The 17,589-nt window shown below is 37.5% G+C and overlaps 1 protein-coding gene across 24 annotated transcripts in view; it reads left to right on the forward strand.

Moving 5' to 3' along the window:
* The window catches only part of RBFOX1 (RNA binding fox-1 homolog 1), a 1,152,005-nt gene that overhangs the window by 633,537 nt on the left and 500,879 nt on the right, over positions 1–17,589 (forward strand). For 22 of the 24 annotated variants that reach the window (XM_064725897.1, XM_064725899.1, XM_064725900.1 and 19 more), the window contains one exon: positions 1,860–1,907. The exons of the other annotated variants lie outside the window; for them this stretch is intronic. In XM_064725897.1, coding sequence (XP_064581967.1) covers positions 1,860–1,907 — 48 coding nt within the window. The remainder of the gene's footprint in view (positions 1–1,859; positions 1,908–17,589) is intronic. 24 annotated transcript variants of the gene reach the window in all.

The following is a 17,589-nucleotide window of genomic DNA, read 5'->3' on the forward strand; positions in this document are numbered from 1 at the left end:
TGGGACCAGAGTGCTGTTGGGTCTTCAGGTAAATCCATCATGCTGAGAGCCTGTAATAGCCATGACTACAGTCTGAGAGGAGCTGCTTTATTCTGCTTTCAGTTAATTTAGGTCAGTGTGTGAGACAGAGCCACTCTTGTCCTTGGTGATATGGAAAGAGATGATTCATTTTTGATTAACCAAGAAATATGTTAAAGAACATTACCCTCTTTCCAAACGGTGGCTTAGGGCACAGCTAGGACATGAAAACCACTGGTGCTAAGGGAGTTTGAATTCATTCCCATGAGGGAGAAGGCTTTTGAAAAAATCTGAGGTTTTTTTCCTGTCCCCAAAATGAAGCAGGTGTAAATATCCAAACAGGCTCAGGAAGTGAGCCTGTGGGCAGAGAGAGAATTTCCTTCTCCTCCACGTGGGAGATGCAGGGAGAGACTGTCTGGCTGCCAGTAAGAAACACTTGAAAGAAAATTTTTGAGTGTTTTATTCCCCAAACTGCAATCTGGCTCCCCATGAAAAGTGATGGAATATACAGAGTATTAGAGGTGCTGATTCATGTATTAGACTGGCTAGAATAACAAATGTTTTTTTGCTTCCTAAGAAGTGATACAACTTGATATGCCTTATGAAACCATCTTTAGTCTAATTTGCTGTGAATTGAAGTATTTTTCCCAGGAAACCTTGCTTTATCTTACTTGGTTGAATTATTTAATTTTTTGAGAACTTTCATAGGTTTAGGTAGACAGTCTTTGGCTTTGAAGAAAAACCTGTCCTTAATTTAAGATGAATAGACATGCTGTAGAAGAAATATAAATTCTTTATTTTACATGCATTTTCATTTTTAATAGGAGCTGCTATTTGCTATCAGCATTTGAATTTATGTGCAAGTAACTAACCACTAACTTGAAATCTTCTTAGAGTAGTTCCACCTTTGGTGAGAGGTTGGGGAAGTACTTTTCACAAAAAAATTTCCCTGAGCCTTATGTTATTCTTTTCCCAATAGAAATCTCTAAAGCTGCAATAGTTAAGCAAAATTTGCTTTCAAGAATCTCCTCACTAGAAAAGTAAAGTTTAAAAGAAAATTAGTAGGGTACTTTTCTACAATTGTGTAGTGACTTGATTTGTACTTGGCTTACTCAGTTTCCAGTAATGACTTGCTGTAAAAAGGGTGACTGCAGCAAAAAATACCTCTTGGAGTGTAATTTTTGTGATAATAGTTGTCAGCACAAAAATCCAGAGGTGCAATGAGTCAAAATACTTTAGGAATAAAAGCATCATGTGTTGGGTGTTCTTAGGTTTGAGATAATTTGTTTCACTCCTGAAGAAAACACGTCCAAGATATCCACACGTGTACAAGTCTGTGCACACACATTTAAATGTTTGCCATAAACAGAGGCTTTGCTGTTCTTGCACATTGCAATGAGATTCAGACACAAATTTCTATCAGCTCCTAGCTAGCACTGAATAACAGATAGAAGCTTGAGCAGTTTTTCCTCTTTAGCTTACCTTTATATTTCTTTCAGCTTCCATAATTTATTAAAAAAAAAAAAGTGAACAAGAAATGTATTTTCCTCAAGATGGAAACAAAAAAGAAAATGTATACTAACAAATCATATTTTCTCCTGAGAGCTGGCTATGCTGTATTGAAATAGGTTTGGGGTGTTTGTATTTATTTTTGTGTGATTTTTCAATCCTGTCTTTAAAGTAATGCCTGTAGTAAAGTTTAATGAACTTCACCTAAAGGCACAATACTAGACATTGTATATTTAATAACTCTGTACAAAAATAACCGTTCTTCAGGCTGAGTTACTCCCCAGTGCTGCTCAATGTGTTTGTGACATGGGCTTCTCTGTTTGTGCTTTCAGGACACTAAAGCAGAGTGCAGTTCTGGTGTAGAAACTGAGGACAGAAAAGTAAGTGCCTTGTTTTAATGTGATTTTTCAGGCAGCTCTAGTGGCTGGGATTTTCTCTGGTTGTTGTTCAGGGGTTTTTTTATTAAACCATGTGAAATTATTTTATGGTTCTTAGCATGTGTAAGTGTTCATGTTGTATTTTAACTTCAATGGGGAGAAATCAGTCTTACTCTATTGAATATACTTGTTAAAAATTTGAATAACTGTTTCAGAAGAAGCAGAAGTGAATTATAGTGCAAATCTCTTTGTGCTACAAAAAAAAAGTTTACAAGGCAGTTGCACTTCCTATTCTTAATTTACATTGTTAACAAAGTTATTGTGAGTCTGTTATGATAATGTTGGCATACCATGTTAAATATTTGTAACACAGCAAGATAACTGCTTTTTCTTGCTTTAAAAGTAGTACCTTTGAAACCTTATTTTTTTTTCTTTTAAAGGGTTGATTAAAACAAATGTTTCCAGTTTTATTTTCTGTAGACAAATATAAACCAGATAGAAAATATATTTTCAGTTGTGTTCTTCACCTTACTCATGGTAAAAACTAGCCAAGAAATAAAGGCTTCACAAAGAAGCCTTCAGCTTAAAATATATATATATATATATTTGTCAGAAATAAATATTAATGCCGTTTTAAAGAAAGAAATGTGTTTTGCTTGAAAATCTGTTGCTACTGAAATTTGAAAATCTGGATCTGTGCAGGGTATTTCTGTGTGAAATAATAACTGAGTTTGTGGAAGTGTTGAGCACATGATGTGATTTTAAAGTCTCTAAGTCCAGCTGGTACTTGCTCTGTCCCACTGAGGCTGCAGGTTCTGAGCATCAGCTTGCATCAAACCCTCCAGGTGCTTCCATTTAGGTTCATGTTGCTTTAATTTGCGCTAAAATCCAGGCTGGGGCCTTACTTCTAAATCCCAAGTTTTGACTTTTTTTAGTGTTTAGCAACTATTAAAACTGCCCAAGCCAGTAGTTTTCTGTAGTGTGAATTATGGGAAAAGGTGTCAGGAGCCTGACAAGCTTTGAACAATAATTTATTAAAGTGCTGTATTTCTTCTTCCTGGTATTGCAACTTTAATCTAGCAGAGCCCAGCCTGTTGGCAGCGAACTGTGGGGTTTTTCCTGGTTTATGATGCATGGTTTGTACCTCAGGAGGAATTTCAGGAGATGTGTCTGAGCCCTTCTCTTGTTGTTTAAAGGGACTGCTCTGAGCTGGTTTCCACCTTCAGTGACTCAGGATATCCAGAGATTGCAATTAGCAGAAAGGATTGTCTAGAAAACCCCTGGATATTTCTTATTCCTTTTGTTATTTTGTTTGAGCATTTTATTTTGGAAGAGCAGGAATGTGATAAACACCTCCTGTTGCATGATCTGTTTCATCTTTTCTCTGTATTTGGTCCCAAAATTGGAGCTTCCACCAAGTTAAAGAGGCAGTTGTTCTTTCCAGTCCAGAGAGGGAGTTACCAGTGATCATCAAACACAGATCCATCAGTCTTGGTTAATACTAATGAATTGGTTCATGTTTGTTGAAAGCATCAATTAAGAATGTAACATATCTCATAAACCTGAAACATTGTAAATAAATATTTTTATTTCATTGAACTTGGAATCAAGACAAACTACTGCAATTAGGGCATGCATCATTAGTGTCTAATAATTTGCACTTCCATAATGGAATATACTACTAATGAACTATATCATGAGTAATTAATGGGAATTTTCCCATTTAACCACAAAATACAAACTTGCAAGGTGCCTTTTCTTGTGTTCCTTTTTTTCTGAAGTTTTCTAATCTGTAACTTCTGAAGTAGAAATTTATGTAACCATGACTAAAGCATTGCCTGCAGGCAAACTCAAATTTAATAACTGTACTTATTATTTTGAAATGTATTATTCTGTAAATTCCAAAATAGCAGTTAATTATCGTAACCACTTCATCACTGTGATCTGCCTCTCCTTTCATTGTCTTCAACTGACCTTTCCATGTAAGATTTTTATTTATTTCCTACAAGGCTAAAAGCTCCCAGGTTTGAGAATACCAGGTGATAAGCAATGAGCAGTCTGCTCTCTCTGGTCTGGATAATTATGAATTACTTAATTGCCTTTACCTTTCCCTGCAGAAGACCCATAAGTGCATGTACAACTCATTTCCTACTTAATGAATATTTTTTTCTGCATTTGACACTCCCGAGCTTTCTTGTTTTGATCTCCCAGCACCATTCTGAACGTCACAATATTGGATGTTTAATGGCTCGTGTGATCTCAGCTTTGCTTCTCAAAGAAACAAATGTAGGAAAGTGACCCTTAAATTGTCACAGGAAAAATCCTGTTAAAAACATTCCGTGTGTGATTTTTGTAAAAAATCTATGGAAATCTGCAGCTAGCTATGTGATGTTTGGGAATTTGAGCCATGATTCCAAAGCCTGTGTGATGTTCTGCTATTGCAAGGCTGATGGCAGATGGTCAGGTTGTTTTTCCTTTTGCCCATGTTTTCTGATATAACTCTGTGTGTTGGGCACAAACAAAACGGTTCTGGTGGAAGGCAATTAATAAGGATATTGGCCATTTTGCCAGGAGGGAGAGAATTCCTTTGAAATCCTTCCATTTGATATAACCAAACCACTGTCTGTCTCTAGAAGGCTTCTAATGCGTGCAGCTGTTTTGTTGGTGTTGCCCTTACACAGCACCATCATCTCCCATTACCTAAAAAACCTACCTTGTTTTTTATAAAATTATATTTTATAACTCTTTGTTTTTTTATTTGATCTCAGTTCATATCTTTACTTGGTCCGAGCAGTTATCTTTTTTTTTCAATATGTTTATATGGGACTTGCTTCAAACAGTAATCTCCAAAAATATAAGTAGAAAAAGAAACTGTAAATAAGATTTCTCCCAGTCCTGCTCTGTCTTTGAGATCTGAATAGAGCACAAAGGACTTTCTTTGTTTTACTCTGCAATTGTCATATCATCAAATTATATCATGGCAATGCTGTGAAACCAAAACTCTGATATGAAGTTACATCCCCTGACATCCTTTGTGTGACATTTCCACCTGACACTGCAAACTGGAAGTTAACTTACAGTGACCTTTCTGTGCTGGATAGTTTTGTCTCAGCTTGTTTTCCCCATGCTGGGAATGTTTTATTCTTCAGCTCTGGCTGTTCCATCTGTGTTTTATTTCAGTTTATTCTGCCCCTGATGGGGCTGTGCTGGCTGTGATGTGCAGTGCCATTCTCCTGTTGCAAATGCCCCATTCAGCAGCAGCTCAGCACCATCAGCAGGGGGCTCAGGGTCACCCAGGGTGTCCTGCTGCATTTTCCCTTCTGGAGAAGGAAGTGGCTGATGGAGAGAATATTTCTGAGATGCATCTTGACTTGAAAATGTCCCACTTGAGAGCTGGGAGTGCAGAGGTTTTATGAGAGCTGCAGAGTTTATGGCAGAGCATCAGGGCAATAACCTGATGGGTCAGGAAGGTTCCCTGGAGTGCCATAATGTTCCTAACTCCCTATTACCTGCTGTGGGATATGGGGGAGGCAGAAATGCCTTTCCTTTTCTCTGCCAGCTGTGCAAAACATTTCATTTTTTTTTCCCTTTAGTACCTTCTGTCAGTGGATCTCAAATTACTTGGCAAACAAATTAAAAACACCTATGAGGAAAGTACTTACAGTTCTATGGCTTGAGTTGCATATGGAGAAATAGATGGATGAAGGGCAGATGTAGGCAAGGTTATAAAGTGTGTCTGAGACAAAATGAGGAGAAAAAGAAAAGCATTACAAATATATTTTGCTTTGTCTATTCAATGGCTTCTTGCAGGCTGTTTTTGGGCTTCTTTTAGTTTATTATAGTGATCATATAAAGATGTTGTTTCTGCAAGTTTGAGAATGGGTTTTTTAGGAGAAAAAAAATTAATCCAACTTCTCTGATTCTCAGATTACTGTAGAAGGGAATTAATAAGGTATTGAAAAGTGAGGAGCACCATGGAGGGACTAAGTCAGCTCCTGGCATCATAGATGTGGGTTTGTTATTGTACTGTTTTCTTTCATGGTAGCCCCTTTTCCTGCTGTTTAGGGGCTCTTTAGCAGTGAATAGGAATAAGTGTCATTGTTATTCCCTTGTGAAGGCATTGTGCAATCATTGTGCATAATTGTATTATTGAGATGCATTTTCAATCCCATTCAAAGAATGATTTTTGTTGTTGTGAGGGTAGATCACAGACTCCAATGGATTGGTAGGGAAGTATCTAAATTGTATTTGGGTATGGATTTGGAGGAATCTAAGGAAGTTTTGAATGCTAATGGCCCTTCTGACAGAGTGAACAAATGGTTCCTGTTTCTCCTGCCTCTTTCCCTGGTGCACAAACAGTGCCAGGTGTTGCTGAGCCATTGCAGGACAGGAGCACACCAAGGGGAGAGGGTTGACCACAGAACTGAGGAAGCAGGGGGAGCAACCAGGAGGGGGAATAATGAGCTGTTCCAGGAATAGCATCCTCCTGTCACAGCACAGCAGATGTTTCCCCTGACATCTCAGCTCATGTAAGTCAGATTTATGTGATGCCTTCCTCAGCGCAGAGTTCCCACAACTTCCACAAAAGGGTGAAGTTATCTAAGGGATGTGTGTTGTTTGTTTGTTACCAGAAAACTTACTTGAAGTCCATGGCTGCTTCCTTCACAATTATTTATATATAGATCTATATATAAATATATACATCTATCTATATATAGATCTTGAAATCAAGATCCGTTGCTCTCCAGGGATCCTTAAACTCAGAAAGTTGAATGAAACCCACAATCTTTTTTGGATTTATACTGCCCAGTTATTTGGGCAGTATTTATTGCTGTTCATAGTACTTTTAGTGATATTTTTAAATCAAAGGATTTTATTTCTCCTTTGTCTTAGTTTTATATTCTTTTCAAATAAAAGCAACACTTGTGGGAAAACAGGGAGCTGAAAGTTGCCCTGCAACTTAAGACACTGCATTATTTATTAGCCAGCCTAATAAATATTGGCAATTCTAATGTGAGGAATTGCTCAGAAATCCAGTCCATTTCCTGGCATGTGGCTTGACAGAGCGCAAAGTCTTGCTGCAAAGTTTCCTGGTATTTGAATGCTCATAATGTCAGCCCTATTACTGCTCTCTTGTTCTCGCTGTCACTGACATGCAATTATGGGATTTCACAACTGAAGTGGTGACAGTTGCTCCTCTGTGTGTGTGTGTCTGTCTTTCCCCTTAATCCAACTCTATCTAGCAATCTGTAATTTGATAAAGTGGAATTGAAGTGACAGGCGTGACAGAAGTGCCAAAACAATAATTTGACCTCCCACTGAAGTGTCAACGTGTTCTGCTGCATGACTTTTACATATGCTGAATACACAGAAGGGACATGGATAGTGGATTTGCTGGGCTGCAATACCTGCTAAGGCACAGGGCTAAAAAAAGCTTTCACTACAGTGTGGTTTTTACCCAATGTGTTCCACCTTGAGCCATCACATCTCCTATCCCTGTATTAATATGTATAAACATGGTTGCTGCTGCAAATAAATTACATTTTTATTGGGAGATTTTTTTTTTTCAAATCTTCATCTTGAAGATATTTTGATAAATCTCAAAATTATAATTCTGTGATTGTCTGCAGAATTAGTTCTCAGACTTTATTTTACTTTTCTTTTTAAATCTCTTCTACCTTGAAATAAATTTCATTAGGTATATGACACATTCCTGCTAATAACTCTTAAAAAGCTCACCGAGCGAGAAAGAACATTCTTTTATATGCATGAATAAAATATTTTATTAGCACTGAAGTAAATGCATGCACAAGTTACTTTGGCATATATTCCTATGTACTGTACCTGCATTGCATACAAGGAATTATGTTTCACTTGGGGACAAGGGGGAGGGCAGGAGACAGAAACTGTTTGCTTGAACACTTGGCTAAATGGAAAGTTAAAATATTGAGATTCAGGGGAGAAGAATCAGAGGGGAAGGGGAAAACTCAAGTCTGTGTTGATGCTAATTAACTCTAAAAATTAACTGAAAAATAATTAGGGGGAGACTCCAGCATGGCTGAAATTTTGTTTACATTTGGTCATTAAGTTTTCAACAGGTATAAGAGTAGGGAGGAATTGGTTTTTGAAGTTATATAAAAAAGGGAAAACTCCACAGATCTGTAAATATTAGTATGCTGTGAATGGGAACATGTCTTGGATTTTGTCTGTTTGTGAACCAATAAAACTTCACAGCAATGGGAGGCAGCAGCTTCTGCTGCTGTGGTGGAATATTTGCTTTTAAAAGGTTTTGGGTGGTGCCAGCTGTTCATATCCCAGGCTCCTCAGTGTGGGGTTTTATAGGGTTTCCATGTGCCAGGAGTTTCATGGTCATTGATGCTTTGGAGACAAGCCAGTTTCCAGTTGACATTTCCTTCTCTGTCTTTTTTTCCCTCACTTTTTAAAATAAAGATTTAATCTTTATTTATGACAGATTTGATAAAGAAAGACTGAACTGACAACACGTACCTATGACCCACCTTATTTGAAGATATTTTTGTGGTCACAGGGTTTTTGGACCTGGTCTAAGGAGCACTGAAAGAGAAGGGAGGGCTTAGACTGATGTGAGCAAAATTATCTCTGTATAGACTGAAGAGACTCAGGCTGGGGCCTTTTCTTTCATTTAACTTATTGCCAACCTGTGCTTAGGCATGGAAATGTTTTGTTCCAACATTTTAATTTTCCTCTCAGTTAGGAAAATACCCATTGACAAGTTTATTTTCCTTAACTATCCTTTAAGAGCGCTATTGGTGAGGTAGAAATCAGAGATTATGTATTTCTCCAGAAAAAGAAATGGAAATGTGAGTTCTTTTATGATTTATTCAGAGTCCTTGTAATAGAGCTACAAGCTCACAAATATGCTGCTATGGAGGGAGTTGCAGTTGCTGTGCATTTATTTAACCCAGACAAATGCTCTGACCTCAGGCTGTTCTGTGTGGTGTAACAGTTGTGTAGTCCTGTGAAACTATTGTACAGGAAACTTGGAAATGACACTTGAGATGTGTGAGAAGAACTCAAATAAAATGGAGAGAGATAAATAACATTCTTTCTCTATCATATGCTGTGTACCTATGGAAAGTCTAAACTCTTATATTGAAAATTTGAGTCAATGCTTATTTTTTTGCTTTTTTTTTCCCCTTATAATCAGAATTTTTAAAAAATGAGAATTAGAATAAATTCTTATGGAAATATTTAGGAATATTAGGTAATAAAAATCCTCATTTGTTTCTTCTGCTCCATGTCTTCAGCATTACTGCGGATGGGAGGAGAGGTTGTGCACTGACCGTCTGTGCATGTGGGCTCAGTTCTGTATCTGTTGGACAGGTTCATTCCTGCTCCCTACACAGAAATGTGTGGCTCCAGGGGCTGGAGCTCTGTGATTTCTCTTTGTTAACCCCTTGTTGGTATCCAGGTGCTGTGCAGGAGTTGGCTCATGTTGGGGATTCTTTTTGGGCATTGAGGCTCTCTGCCAACAGTGACTCAAAGAGGAGTAATTTAATGTTTAACAGCACTGTCACAGTGCAGGAGGAGGCACAGAATGTCACCCACAGGGTTGGACTCACTGATGAGCTGGTACCCCCATCCACCTGACACTGGGGTTGGAGAGACACAGCAAAGGTACAGGTGAGACAATTCATGAGTTGAGATAGTTTATTAGGTGAAGAGACAAAAAGCTGTAACCAAACCCAAAGCCCAGGAGGTGCAGAGGAAGCTGAAGGGATCCCAGCAGCAGGACAGGGCTCCTCTGCTCAGTGATGCTTTGAGGAGCCAGCACAGCATCAGTTCACCTGCAGGATTTATTTATTATTAGTCCAAAGGAGTCCACAACTCCTTGAGCTGCCTCCCTTCACTGTGCACATTCCTTGGGCATTAAGGACACATTTCCACACTGTGAATGGATAGAGAATCCTTATGGCATTTGTGTGTGAGTGCAGAGATCTCATCTCAGCACAAATGGCTCTCCAGGAGCGCATGCATGGCAGGATTATCAGTGGCAGATTGTTTTCAGCATATCTGAAGGGGACAGACTGAATCAGATGATTGTTTTGTTTGCCAAATTAATATCTGGGCTGTAATCCAGCCTGATTAACAGCATGGCTGTGATTGGATCAGGAAAGGGTAAGCAGACATTTGGAAAGGTTTTTTGGTACCTGCTGGCTCTGTTACTTTCCCAGTAGCTTGAACATGTGCAAGAATATGCTTCTGTCCAGCAATCCAATTCATTTCTCACTGATTCCAGTTTGTCTTTTTTAGTTGCGTTGGATCTCTTGCCAGGTAAATCTTTTCTCTGTAGCAATAGATGGCTTTTTATAGTGATGGTTGGGCAGTTTGATCAAAATTTCCCAATTCCATTATTTCAGAACTGATTTCTTCAGCAGTGATGCACAGTGTCGTTTTGTCTGTTTTTCTAAGAGCACTTACATTTAAATTTATATCTATCCATATTTAGAAACCTGAATATGTATGCATCTTTCTGTAGTATTTGAAACATGGTTGAGGATTCTTATGTAAGGAGTAAAATAAGGGTTAATGGATTTTTATTTTCCTGGATTTTTTGAACAGAAGTATGTTTTATTGTCTTTCAATGTGATGGATGAGGCAGAGACCATGGTTTATATATAAACCATGTGCTTTCCAGATTAGATTGATGTAATCATGGCAGTGTTGCACACTTCAGCTAAAAATTTGTTCTTCTTGATCAAGGTCAGGAAAATCCAGGAGTTCTGCCATTTATCTCATCTCTTCAGTACTAAAACAGGACAGTATTACAAGGATTGGTGTACAGGCATGTCCCACTATGTCATACTTGCTGTCTCACAACTGTTGTTTAAAAGATCAGAGAATATTTCTGAAAAAAAAATTTAGTATAAATGTTGAAAAAAGAATGCTGATATTCAAAGTTTAAAGTAAGGCTTCTTTTATTCTTCATTTTATCCATCCTTATCAGCAGGCTTATATACAAAAGACAGGTAATTTAGGTTTTTTTCCTGGATAATGGCAATATTCATATCATGTAAGGAGCAAACATTTTGACTTCAAAACAAAGCCATTTAAAAAAAATCTGATCTCTGTTACCATCTTTCACTTCCAATACTTGATAAAGGTTGAAGTGTAAGGAACGGAGCAGGTTTGTTCCATGTGTGAATTGTCTGAAATCCAGCAGGGAACATCTGTTTCAGCAGATTTGTTTGTGTTTCTGAAAACTTTGGCTTGCTGTGGCCTTTTGCTGGTAATTGGCTAATGGGTAATGCAAGGCAAAATTTGCAGGGAGGTGTAAAATCTTATTATACCATCTGAGGTGCTGTCACAACAGCTGGATGGAAAACGTTCTTTGTGCCTTAGTTAAGACCCTTTTATTGGTACCTCCTGAAACTTTTTGATTTTGCACCTGAAGTTTGATGTTGTTTTATTGTGTTGCTGGCTTGTCCTCATCTGCCTGTACTGTTGTATTTCTCCTAGACAGATTCCAGTATTTCTCCTAAACAGGCTCCAATATTTCTTTGGTTCACAGCAACAAGAGAAAATCAGAAACTTTGCTTTTTTCCTCTGAGATGCTAGATATGGAATGCGACATCCAGTCACGAGCATCCTGCCTGGCTCTCATGGCCTTGCAAGTCAATATTTCCCCCATTCTTTTCCAAAGTTGTAGAACGCATTTCTGCATGAAAAGGGTTGGGTTTGTATCTGCTTTGATGCCTTTTCACTGCTGTTGAAGATGCAAAATGATTACTCAGTGTATTTCTAACTGACCTTGGGATGAAATTTCTTTTGGCAGTATTTGAGTAATTTTGAAAAGTTGGAACACCAAAAGAACTTTGCCCTTCTGTATTGGTTATATTCTGTGAAATGCTTTTGAAGAACTGTGATGCACTGTTTGTTAAAATGCAATGAATTTTGAATCTTTACTACACAGTCTAAGTAAAAAAATGTACAAAAGGTAAATTGAAAACCCTTAGAATCTGTATTGCATCAAATCTATGAGAGCATTGAGATTCAATAGCATGCAGAAAAGTAACACTCATCTCTCTAGTACAGCTTCATTTGTATCAAAGTCTTAAAATTGTGTGTCAGATTAAGAACATTATTAATTAAGGACACATATAAATTGTCTCAGTTCTGTGAAGTACGAAGTTCTCCCTAATTTAGTGACCAAGTTTTGTGTATTAAAATATCTTGTGTTCTGCCACCCATACCACAGTCAGTACTTACAGAGCCCTTGTTGATTTGATATTTTAATTATATTAGCATGATACCTCTGTTTCTTTAAAATGTTGCCCCAGCTATTGGACTTTACTGAATCTGCCTTGACTCTGTATTTCCATTCCTTTGGAGTGCTTGGAAATAGAACTTATGTTAATCAGTTGCAAGAGTTGTCCATGTCCACCATGGACCTAGTTTTGATCCTAGCACAAATTAGCACATGGTTGTGTTTTCCAGCTGCATTTATTTTCCAAATTCTGTCCCAACAAGCTGATTGCATCTCAGCTAAAGGCTGGTTTCTTTAAAGGAGGTCTGTGCTGTCACAGCTTTCCTACACTGTACACAATAACCCCCCACACACCAGGTGCTGGAGTTCTGGCCAGGTTCTGTTTGCTGTGAGAAGAAAATGCTTTCAAGGGAGTTCCAAATTCATTTTTCAAACCAGCCCAGGTGACCTTATTTACAGTCACTGGCATTTCCAAATGAATTTAAATGGAATGTTGCTGTATCATTGAAATTCCTTTGAAGAACCTCCAAAAACTTTGTAATTCTGGGCATTCCCTCACTCCTGGCCATGGCCATAAGATAATTAAGACATCTGGGTAAGGTTGCTGTATTTACATTGCAGCTGTGAGTGCAGTGAGGCTCTGTCTCACTGCATGAAGGAAAAAAGCATCAGTTCCATCTGAGGAAAGAAAGGATTATGTGGGCTCACTTGCAGAGCTTCCAGCCTCAGCTGGAGCAAAAGCAAATATTGGTTGTTGCTGTGAGATTTGGAGATTTTTGTGTTCCAAAACTTTTAATGTTTGTTCCTAAAGTTGAATCTTCAAAGGAAGGTGTCATCATTTTTGGAAGTCTGCTCACTTTTCAAGTTCCTTAACCAGTGCAAGCTCTGACATGTTTGTTTTGGAGGCTCTGTAAGCTGAACTCTATTGGGAATTTATTAACTTTGTGCCTTTAAACCAAATGGCAGTGTGCTCAAACCTGATCTGTTGTAATCTGACACAGAAGAACGGAGAATTGAGTGATACTGGAGCCTAGACCAAGTTATTCCGCATGCTAATGAATTTATCTTTCAAAACATTCCTTGTACGTTCTCTCTCACCCCAAACACTGCTTCAAAATTAATTAAAAGATCTCTGGAACTCTCAGAGTCACTTAGAAAAAGTTGATGTAAATGTCACAAACTGCTCTTACCTTACTGCCTCTTACTTTCCTGTGTACTTGAAACATATCCAAACTTATTGTGAGTTTTCCCAGAGCTTCTTGTGTCATGTCCTGAAGATTTTTTTATCCTATCTGAATTTTAGGATCAGGCTGATGATCCCAACAGTCCTGAGTTACGAAAAATGTCTCTTTTAATTTCATTTGAGCTTTGTCTAAAACATCATTCAAGCTCGATTTTCTTACCCCTAAAGTTGCTTAGCTGTGGGTGCTGTAACAATCATTATGAGAAAGAAAATGTTCTTTTTTTATTTTTTTTTCTGGCATAGTGAAGCTCAGAGTCGATTATATGTATGTGGTTTGAATGTTATGAGATATTTAATTCAAAATTTGTTGTTGTAGTCCCTTAATTAATGAAATACCACTTTGTGCATTTGCCTCTGAGGTCCACAATCATAAACCATTTAGCAATGGTTTTCAAATGACACAGTTTAACTTAAATTTTAAACTAATAACTCTATTAAAAAAAGAAAAATAAGAAATAAAAAACCCAAAACAAGCATGATTCTGTATTACATGGCATTTTAGCCATAGTTTTTAGTCAGTTGGTTTCAATGTTCTGCTCACATATTCTGTCTTTATTTGAGAATCACATTTTCTTTTATGCATGCAATTCTTCTCCACGTAAATACTACACCTCCCCTCAGTACCACGTATTTTAACAAATGTGCATAGCACTGAGGCTTGGTTTTTTTTACATTTAAATATTTAGCTGGCTGCATTTCCCCACCCCTGCTGATATAGCTTCCATAGCCAGACGATGGCACTGCAGGCTAAAGAACACACCTGCCAGGAGCTCCTGTCCCTTTTTTGCATGGAATAGGTGTTGGGTTTATTCCTCACCCCCAACGACTTCATTTCATAATAACCTGCAAGTTATTTTAAGGCCTGTTCGTCCTCAGCAGAATCCATGGTCTGGGTTCTCCATTATTGCACTGTCACTGCAGCTCTTCTGGATGGTTATTGGGCTTGTTTAGATCTGATACAAAACCAAAATAATTTTTCTACTGTCTCTGTATTATACTTTAATGTGGTGAATCCTTACTCCACTATAACTATTTTTGTAAGTGTTTTATATGAAAAAATGAATAAAAAATGCCTTCTCTCAGGCCACTCTTCTTTCTACTTCTTTTCTTCACTGCTTTTTGTTGTATGTAGTAAAAATTGAAACATTCCAATGCCCACATCTCTTTTATACATTAACTATTTTAATGTATAAAAATTATACAATAATGTACAATTTTTACAACTCAAAATAGTTGGAATTGTAGTTCCATGTTTATATGTTGCACCAAATCCATGTGTGTGACAGCAGCTGCTCTTTCTCTCTGAATCACACAAGAACCAGGCAATGAAGAAATTAAATTGTTGTAAGGCATTACAAAATGCAGCTTACTTTTCATGCTGGCCTATGGAAACTAGTCCCAAACACTATTTTTTTTACACTTCAGCCTAAAATGAGAGCACTTTTTGTCACAAGTGGCCTGTGACAGAAGCCTAGGTGCTTTTCCTTTACTCTTTCACCTCCCTCCTCCTTTTCTTCCAGAACTCTTGATGTCATTTAGGCATTATTTGTATTAGATTATTTTATTAGAGGGAGAGGATTACTGCTGGATTTATGTATCTTGATAAGGATTTCCTTTTATTTATTTATTTCTGTTCATAATGAGCAAAGAGAAGCTGGGGTAGCCAATTCTCAAAGCAGGGATATGAATGATATAACACAAAACCAGCTTGAAGGATTTGGTGCTAAGTAGGTGAATTGTTCTGGGATGATGCTTTTGAAAACAGAGTTTATGTTATTTATTTCTGTAATAGTCGTGATGAAATTCTTTCACAAAAGCAATTCTATTAATTTGTTCAAACCACAAGTGAATACATTACTAAAGTGAGAAGCACACCTCAGCCCCCACCACTTCTACAGCTTTTGATTTTGCTGAGATTTGCTCTGCTCTCTAATATGATTGTTATGCTTAAGCATATTTATCTGAGCAGGTTTATTACCTGTAATAGTGGGGTTTATTTATTTGTTTTCCCTCATTGCTGAGTGTGGGATTGCCAAACAACTTGGGCTTCCACAACGAGGTTGCTGTTACAGAATTGTTCACAAAAACCATTTGCACATGAGTCTCTAAGGGGTGGGCTGCTGCACAATGCTTGACATTTATATAAGGGAGGGCGAAATTAGCAGTGGATTCTTTTATCTGGAGCTGCCATGTGACACTCCTGGGGATAAACCAGAGACCCACAACTATTAACTTGCCTTTTCCAGCCAGTCAATGAAAGCCTGACTCGTGTGGCCTGCAGGGCACAGCACAGGACCTGGCTACTTAGCCAGGCATTTATTTACAGCATCTGGGGGAGCTGAAAGGGGATTTTTGACTGGCAAGATTAATAAGTGCCATGGCTGTGTGTAGGGAAAACTGCTTTTTTCTGTAAGCATTATAATATAATAATATAAATAAATATAAAAATAAATATAAATATATTATACTTATAAATAATATAAAACACTATATTATAAAATCCATTCTATTCATATAAAATATAACAATATAATAGAAAATTATTATAGCATTACGATATTTATTATATTAATATATATTATAATAATTTAACAGTAATTTATATAATGATCATATATTTTTATATTATAATATACTAAAAATAAAGGAGTTTTTAGTAATAAATCAGAACTTGCCTGACCTGTGTTAATCCCTGTAACCTCTGTGCCCCTGCTGCTCTGATAATGTGCATTGTCTCACAGAGTGGTTGATGTCCCACCCTTGCCAATGCAATTTTATGTGCCCCAGAAGCTCATTATAAGTCTGAGTTGCCATTGCTGGCATTAAACTTTTTATTAGCATTTTCAGGTCTGGTGTTATAATTATTTATGCACAGGCATTTAGAGTCTTTGGAAAGGGGAATGTGTAAATTCTATAATGAAGTTTGCCTTGAATGTTGGGGTTTTTTTTTTGTTTTTTTTTTTGTTTGGTTGGGGGTTTTGTGGGTTTTTTTCCCCCATATTCCTTTTACAGGGTTTTCTAATCTTGATATACTCAGTAGTAATGCAAAGTCTTTGGCAGATGTAAAGTCTTTGGTAGGTAATGCAAAGTCTTTGGTACATAGTCTTGTTTATTCAAAGTTTCTACTTACTGCTTTTGTCTGCTCCAATCTTGGTTGATTTTTATTTTGTATTTGTACTTAAGAATCTGTTAAAAAGTTAGAGTGAATTTAGTGTGTGTCATCCCTTTGGTAACAGTGCTCCTCAAAGGAATATAATACAAGTTTATGGTATTCTGTAATTATTCAATAAACTGTTAAGGGTTTAATCAAGTTGAAATCAACAGCCAATGACGTTTTATATGGATGGAGTGCATAAGAAATGTTGGTGTCTGGAAGTTGTATTTTGAATATGTTTCTGAGCTGGGAGTGGAGGTGTGCACTGTGGAGTTATCTTTTACAGCTTTTAACTAAATTATTCTTAATTGCATTTCTATTAGTGTAGTGAGTACTTGGGAATCCTGAAAGATCTTCCACATGAATAAGTCATCCAGTGGTGCTAAATATTTACCTGTCATGAAGTGGGAAATTAAAAAAATAAACAAGCTGACAGAGATTCAATGTTACAGCAGGGAGTTTATCTCGTAGAAAAAGAAATAAACTGTGTCTTACTAGGGCTTATCTTCTAACTTAATATTTCATGCTAAGAGCTAGGCACTGAAAAGAGGTTCCTAAAATACCTCACCACTTTTTATTTTAGTAATTAAGACAGTTGAATTCCTTTTGAAAAGACTGAAATGACTGTACAGTGCGAGGGCTGGGTATTGCCTGAAGGGAGCTAATTACCTGCTGGGTGACTTGGATGGAGAATTTGGCTGTTGGAGGAAGAATTCCCGTTCTGTTCCACTTAGGAAAATCTTTATTCTCCTACTGGCGGCCAGATCATTTGTGGCTGCCCCTGGATCCCTTGAAATACCCAAGGCCAGGCTGGATGGAGCTTGGAGCATCCTGGGACAGTGGAAGGTGTCCCTGCCATGGCAGGGATGTCAGAACTGGATGATCTTTAAGGTCTCTTCCAACTCAAACCACTCTAGATTCCATGATTTTCCCTGGTTTTCTGAGCTCTGATTGTTCTCCATGGATTTTTGTGCATAGGACTTGTCTTGTTCCTTTTCCTGTGTAACCTCCAAGTGCAATTTGTTGCTGTGAAGCCTCAGGA

This window comes from Zonotrichia leucophrys, chromosome 14 (assembly GCF_028769735.1).
Source record: "Zonotrichia leucophrys gambelii isolate GWCS_2022_RI chromosome 14, RI_Zleu_2.0, whole genome shotgun sequence".
Taxonomy (NCBI): domain Eukaryota; kingdom Metazoa; phylum Chordata; class Aves; order Passeriformes; family Passerellidae; genus Zonotrichia; species Zonotrichia leucophrys.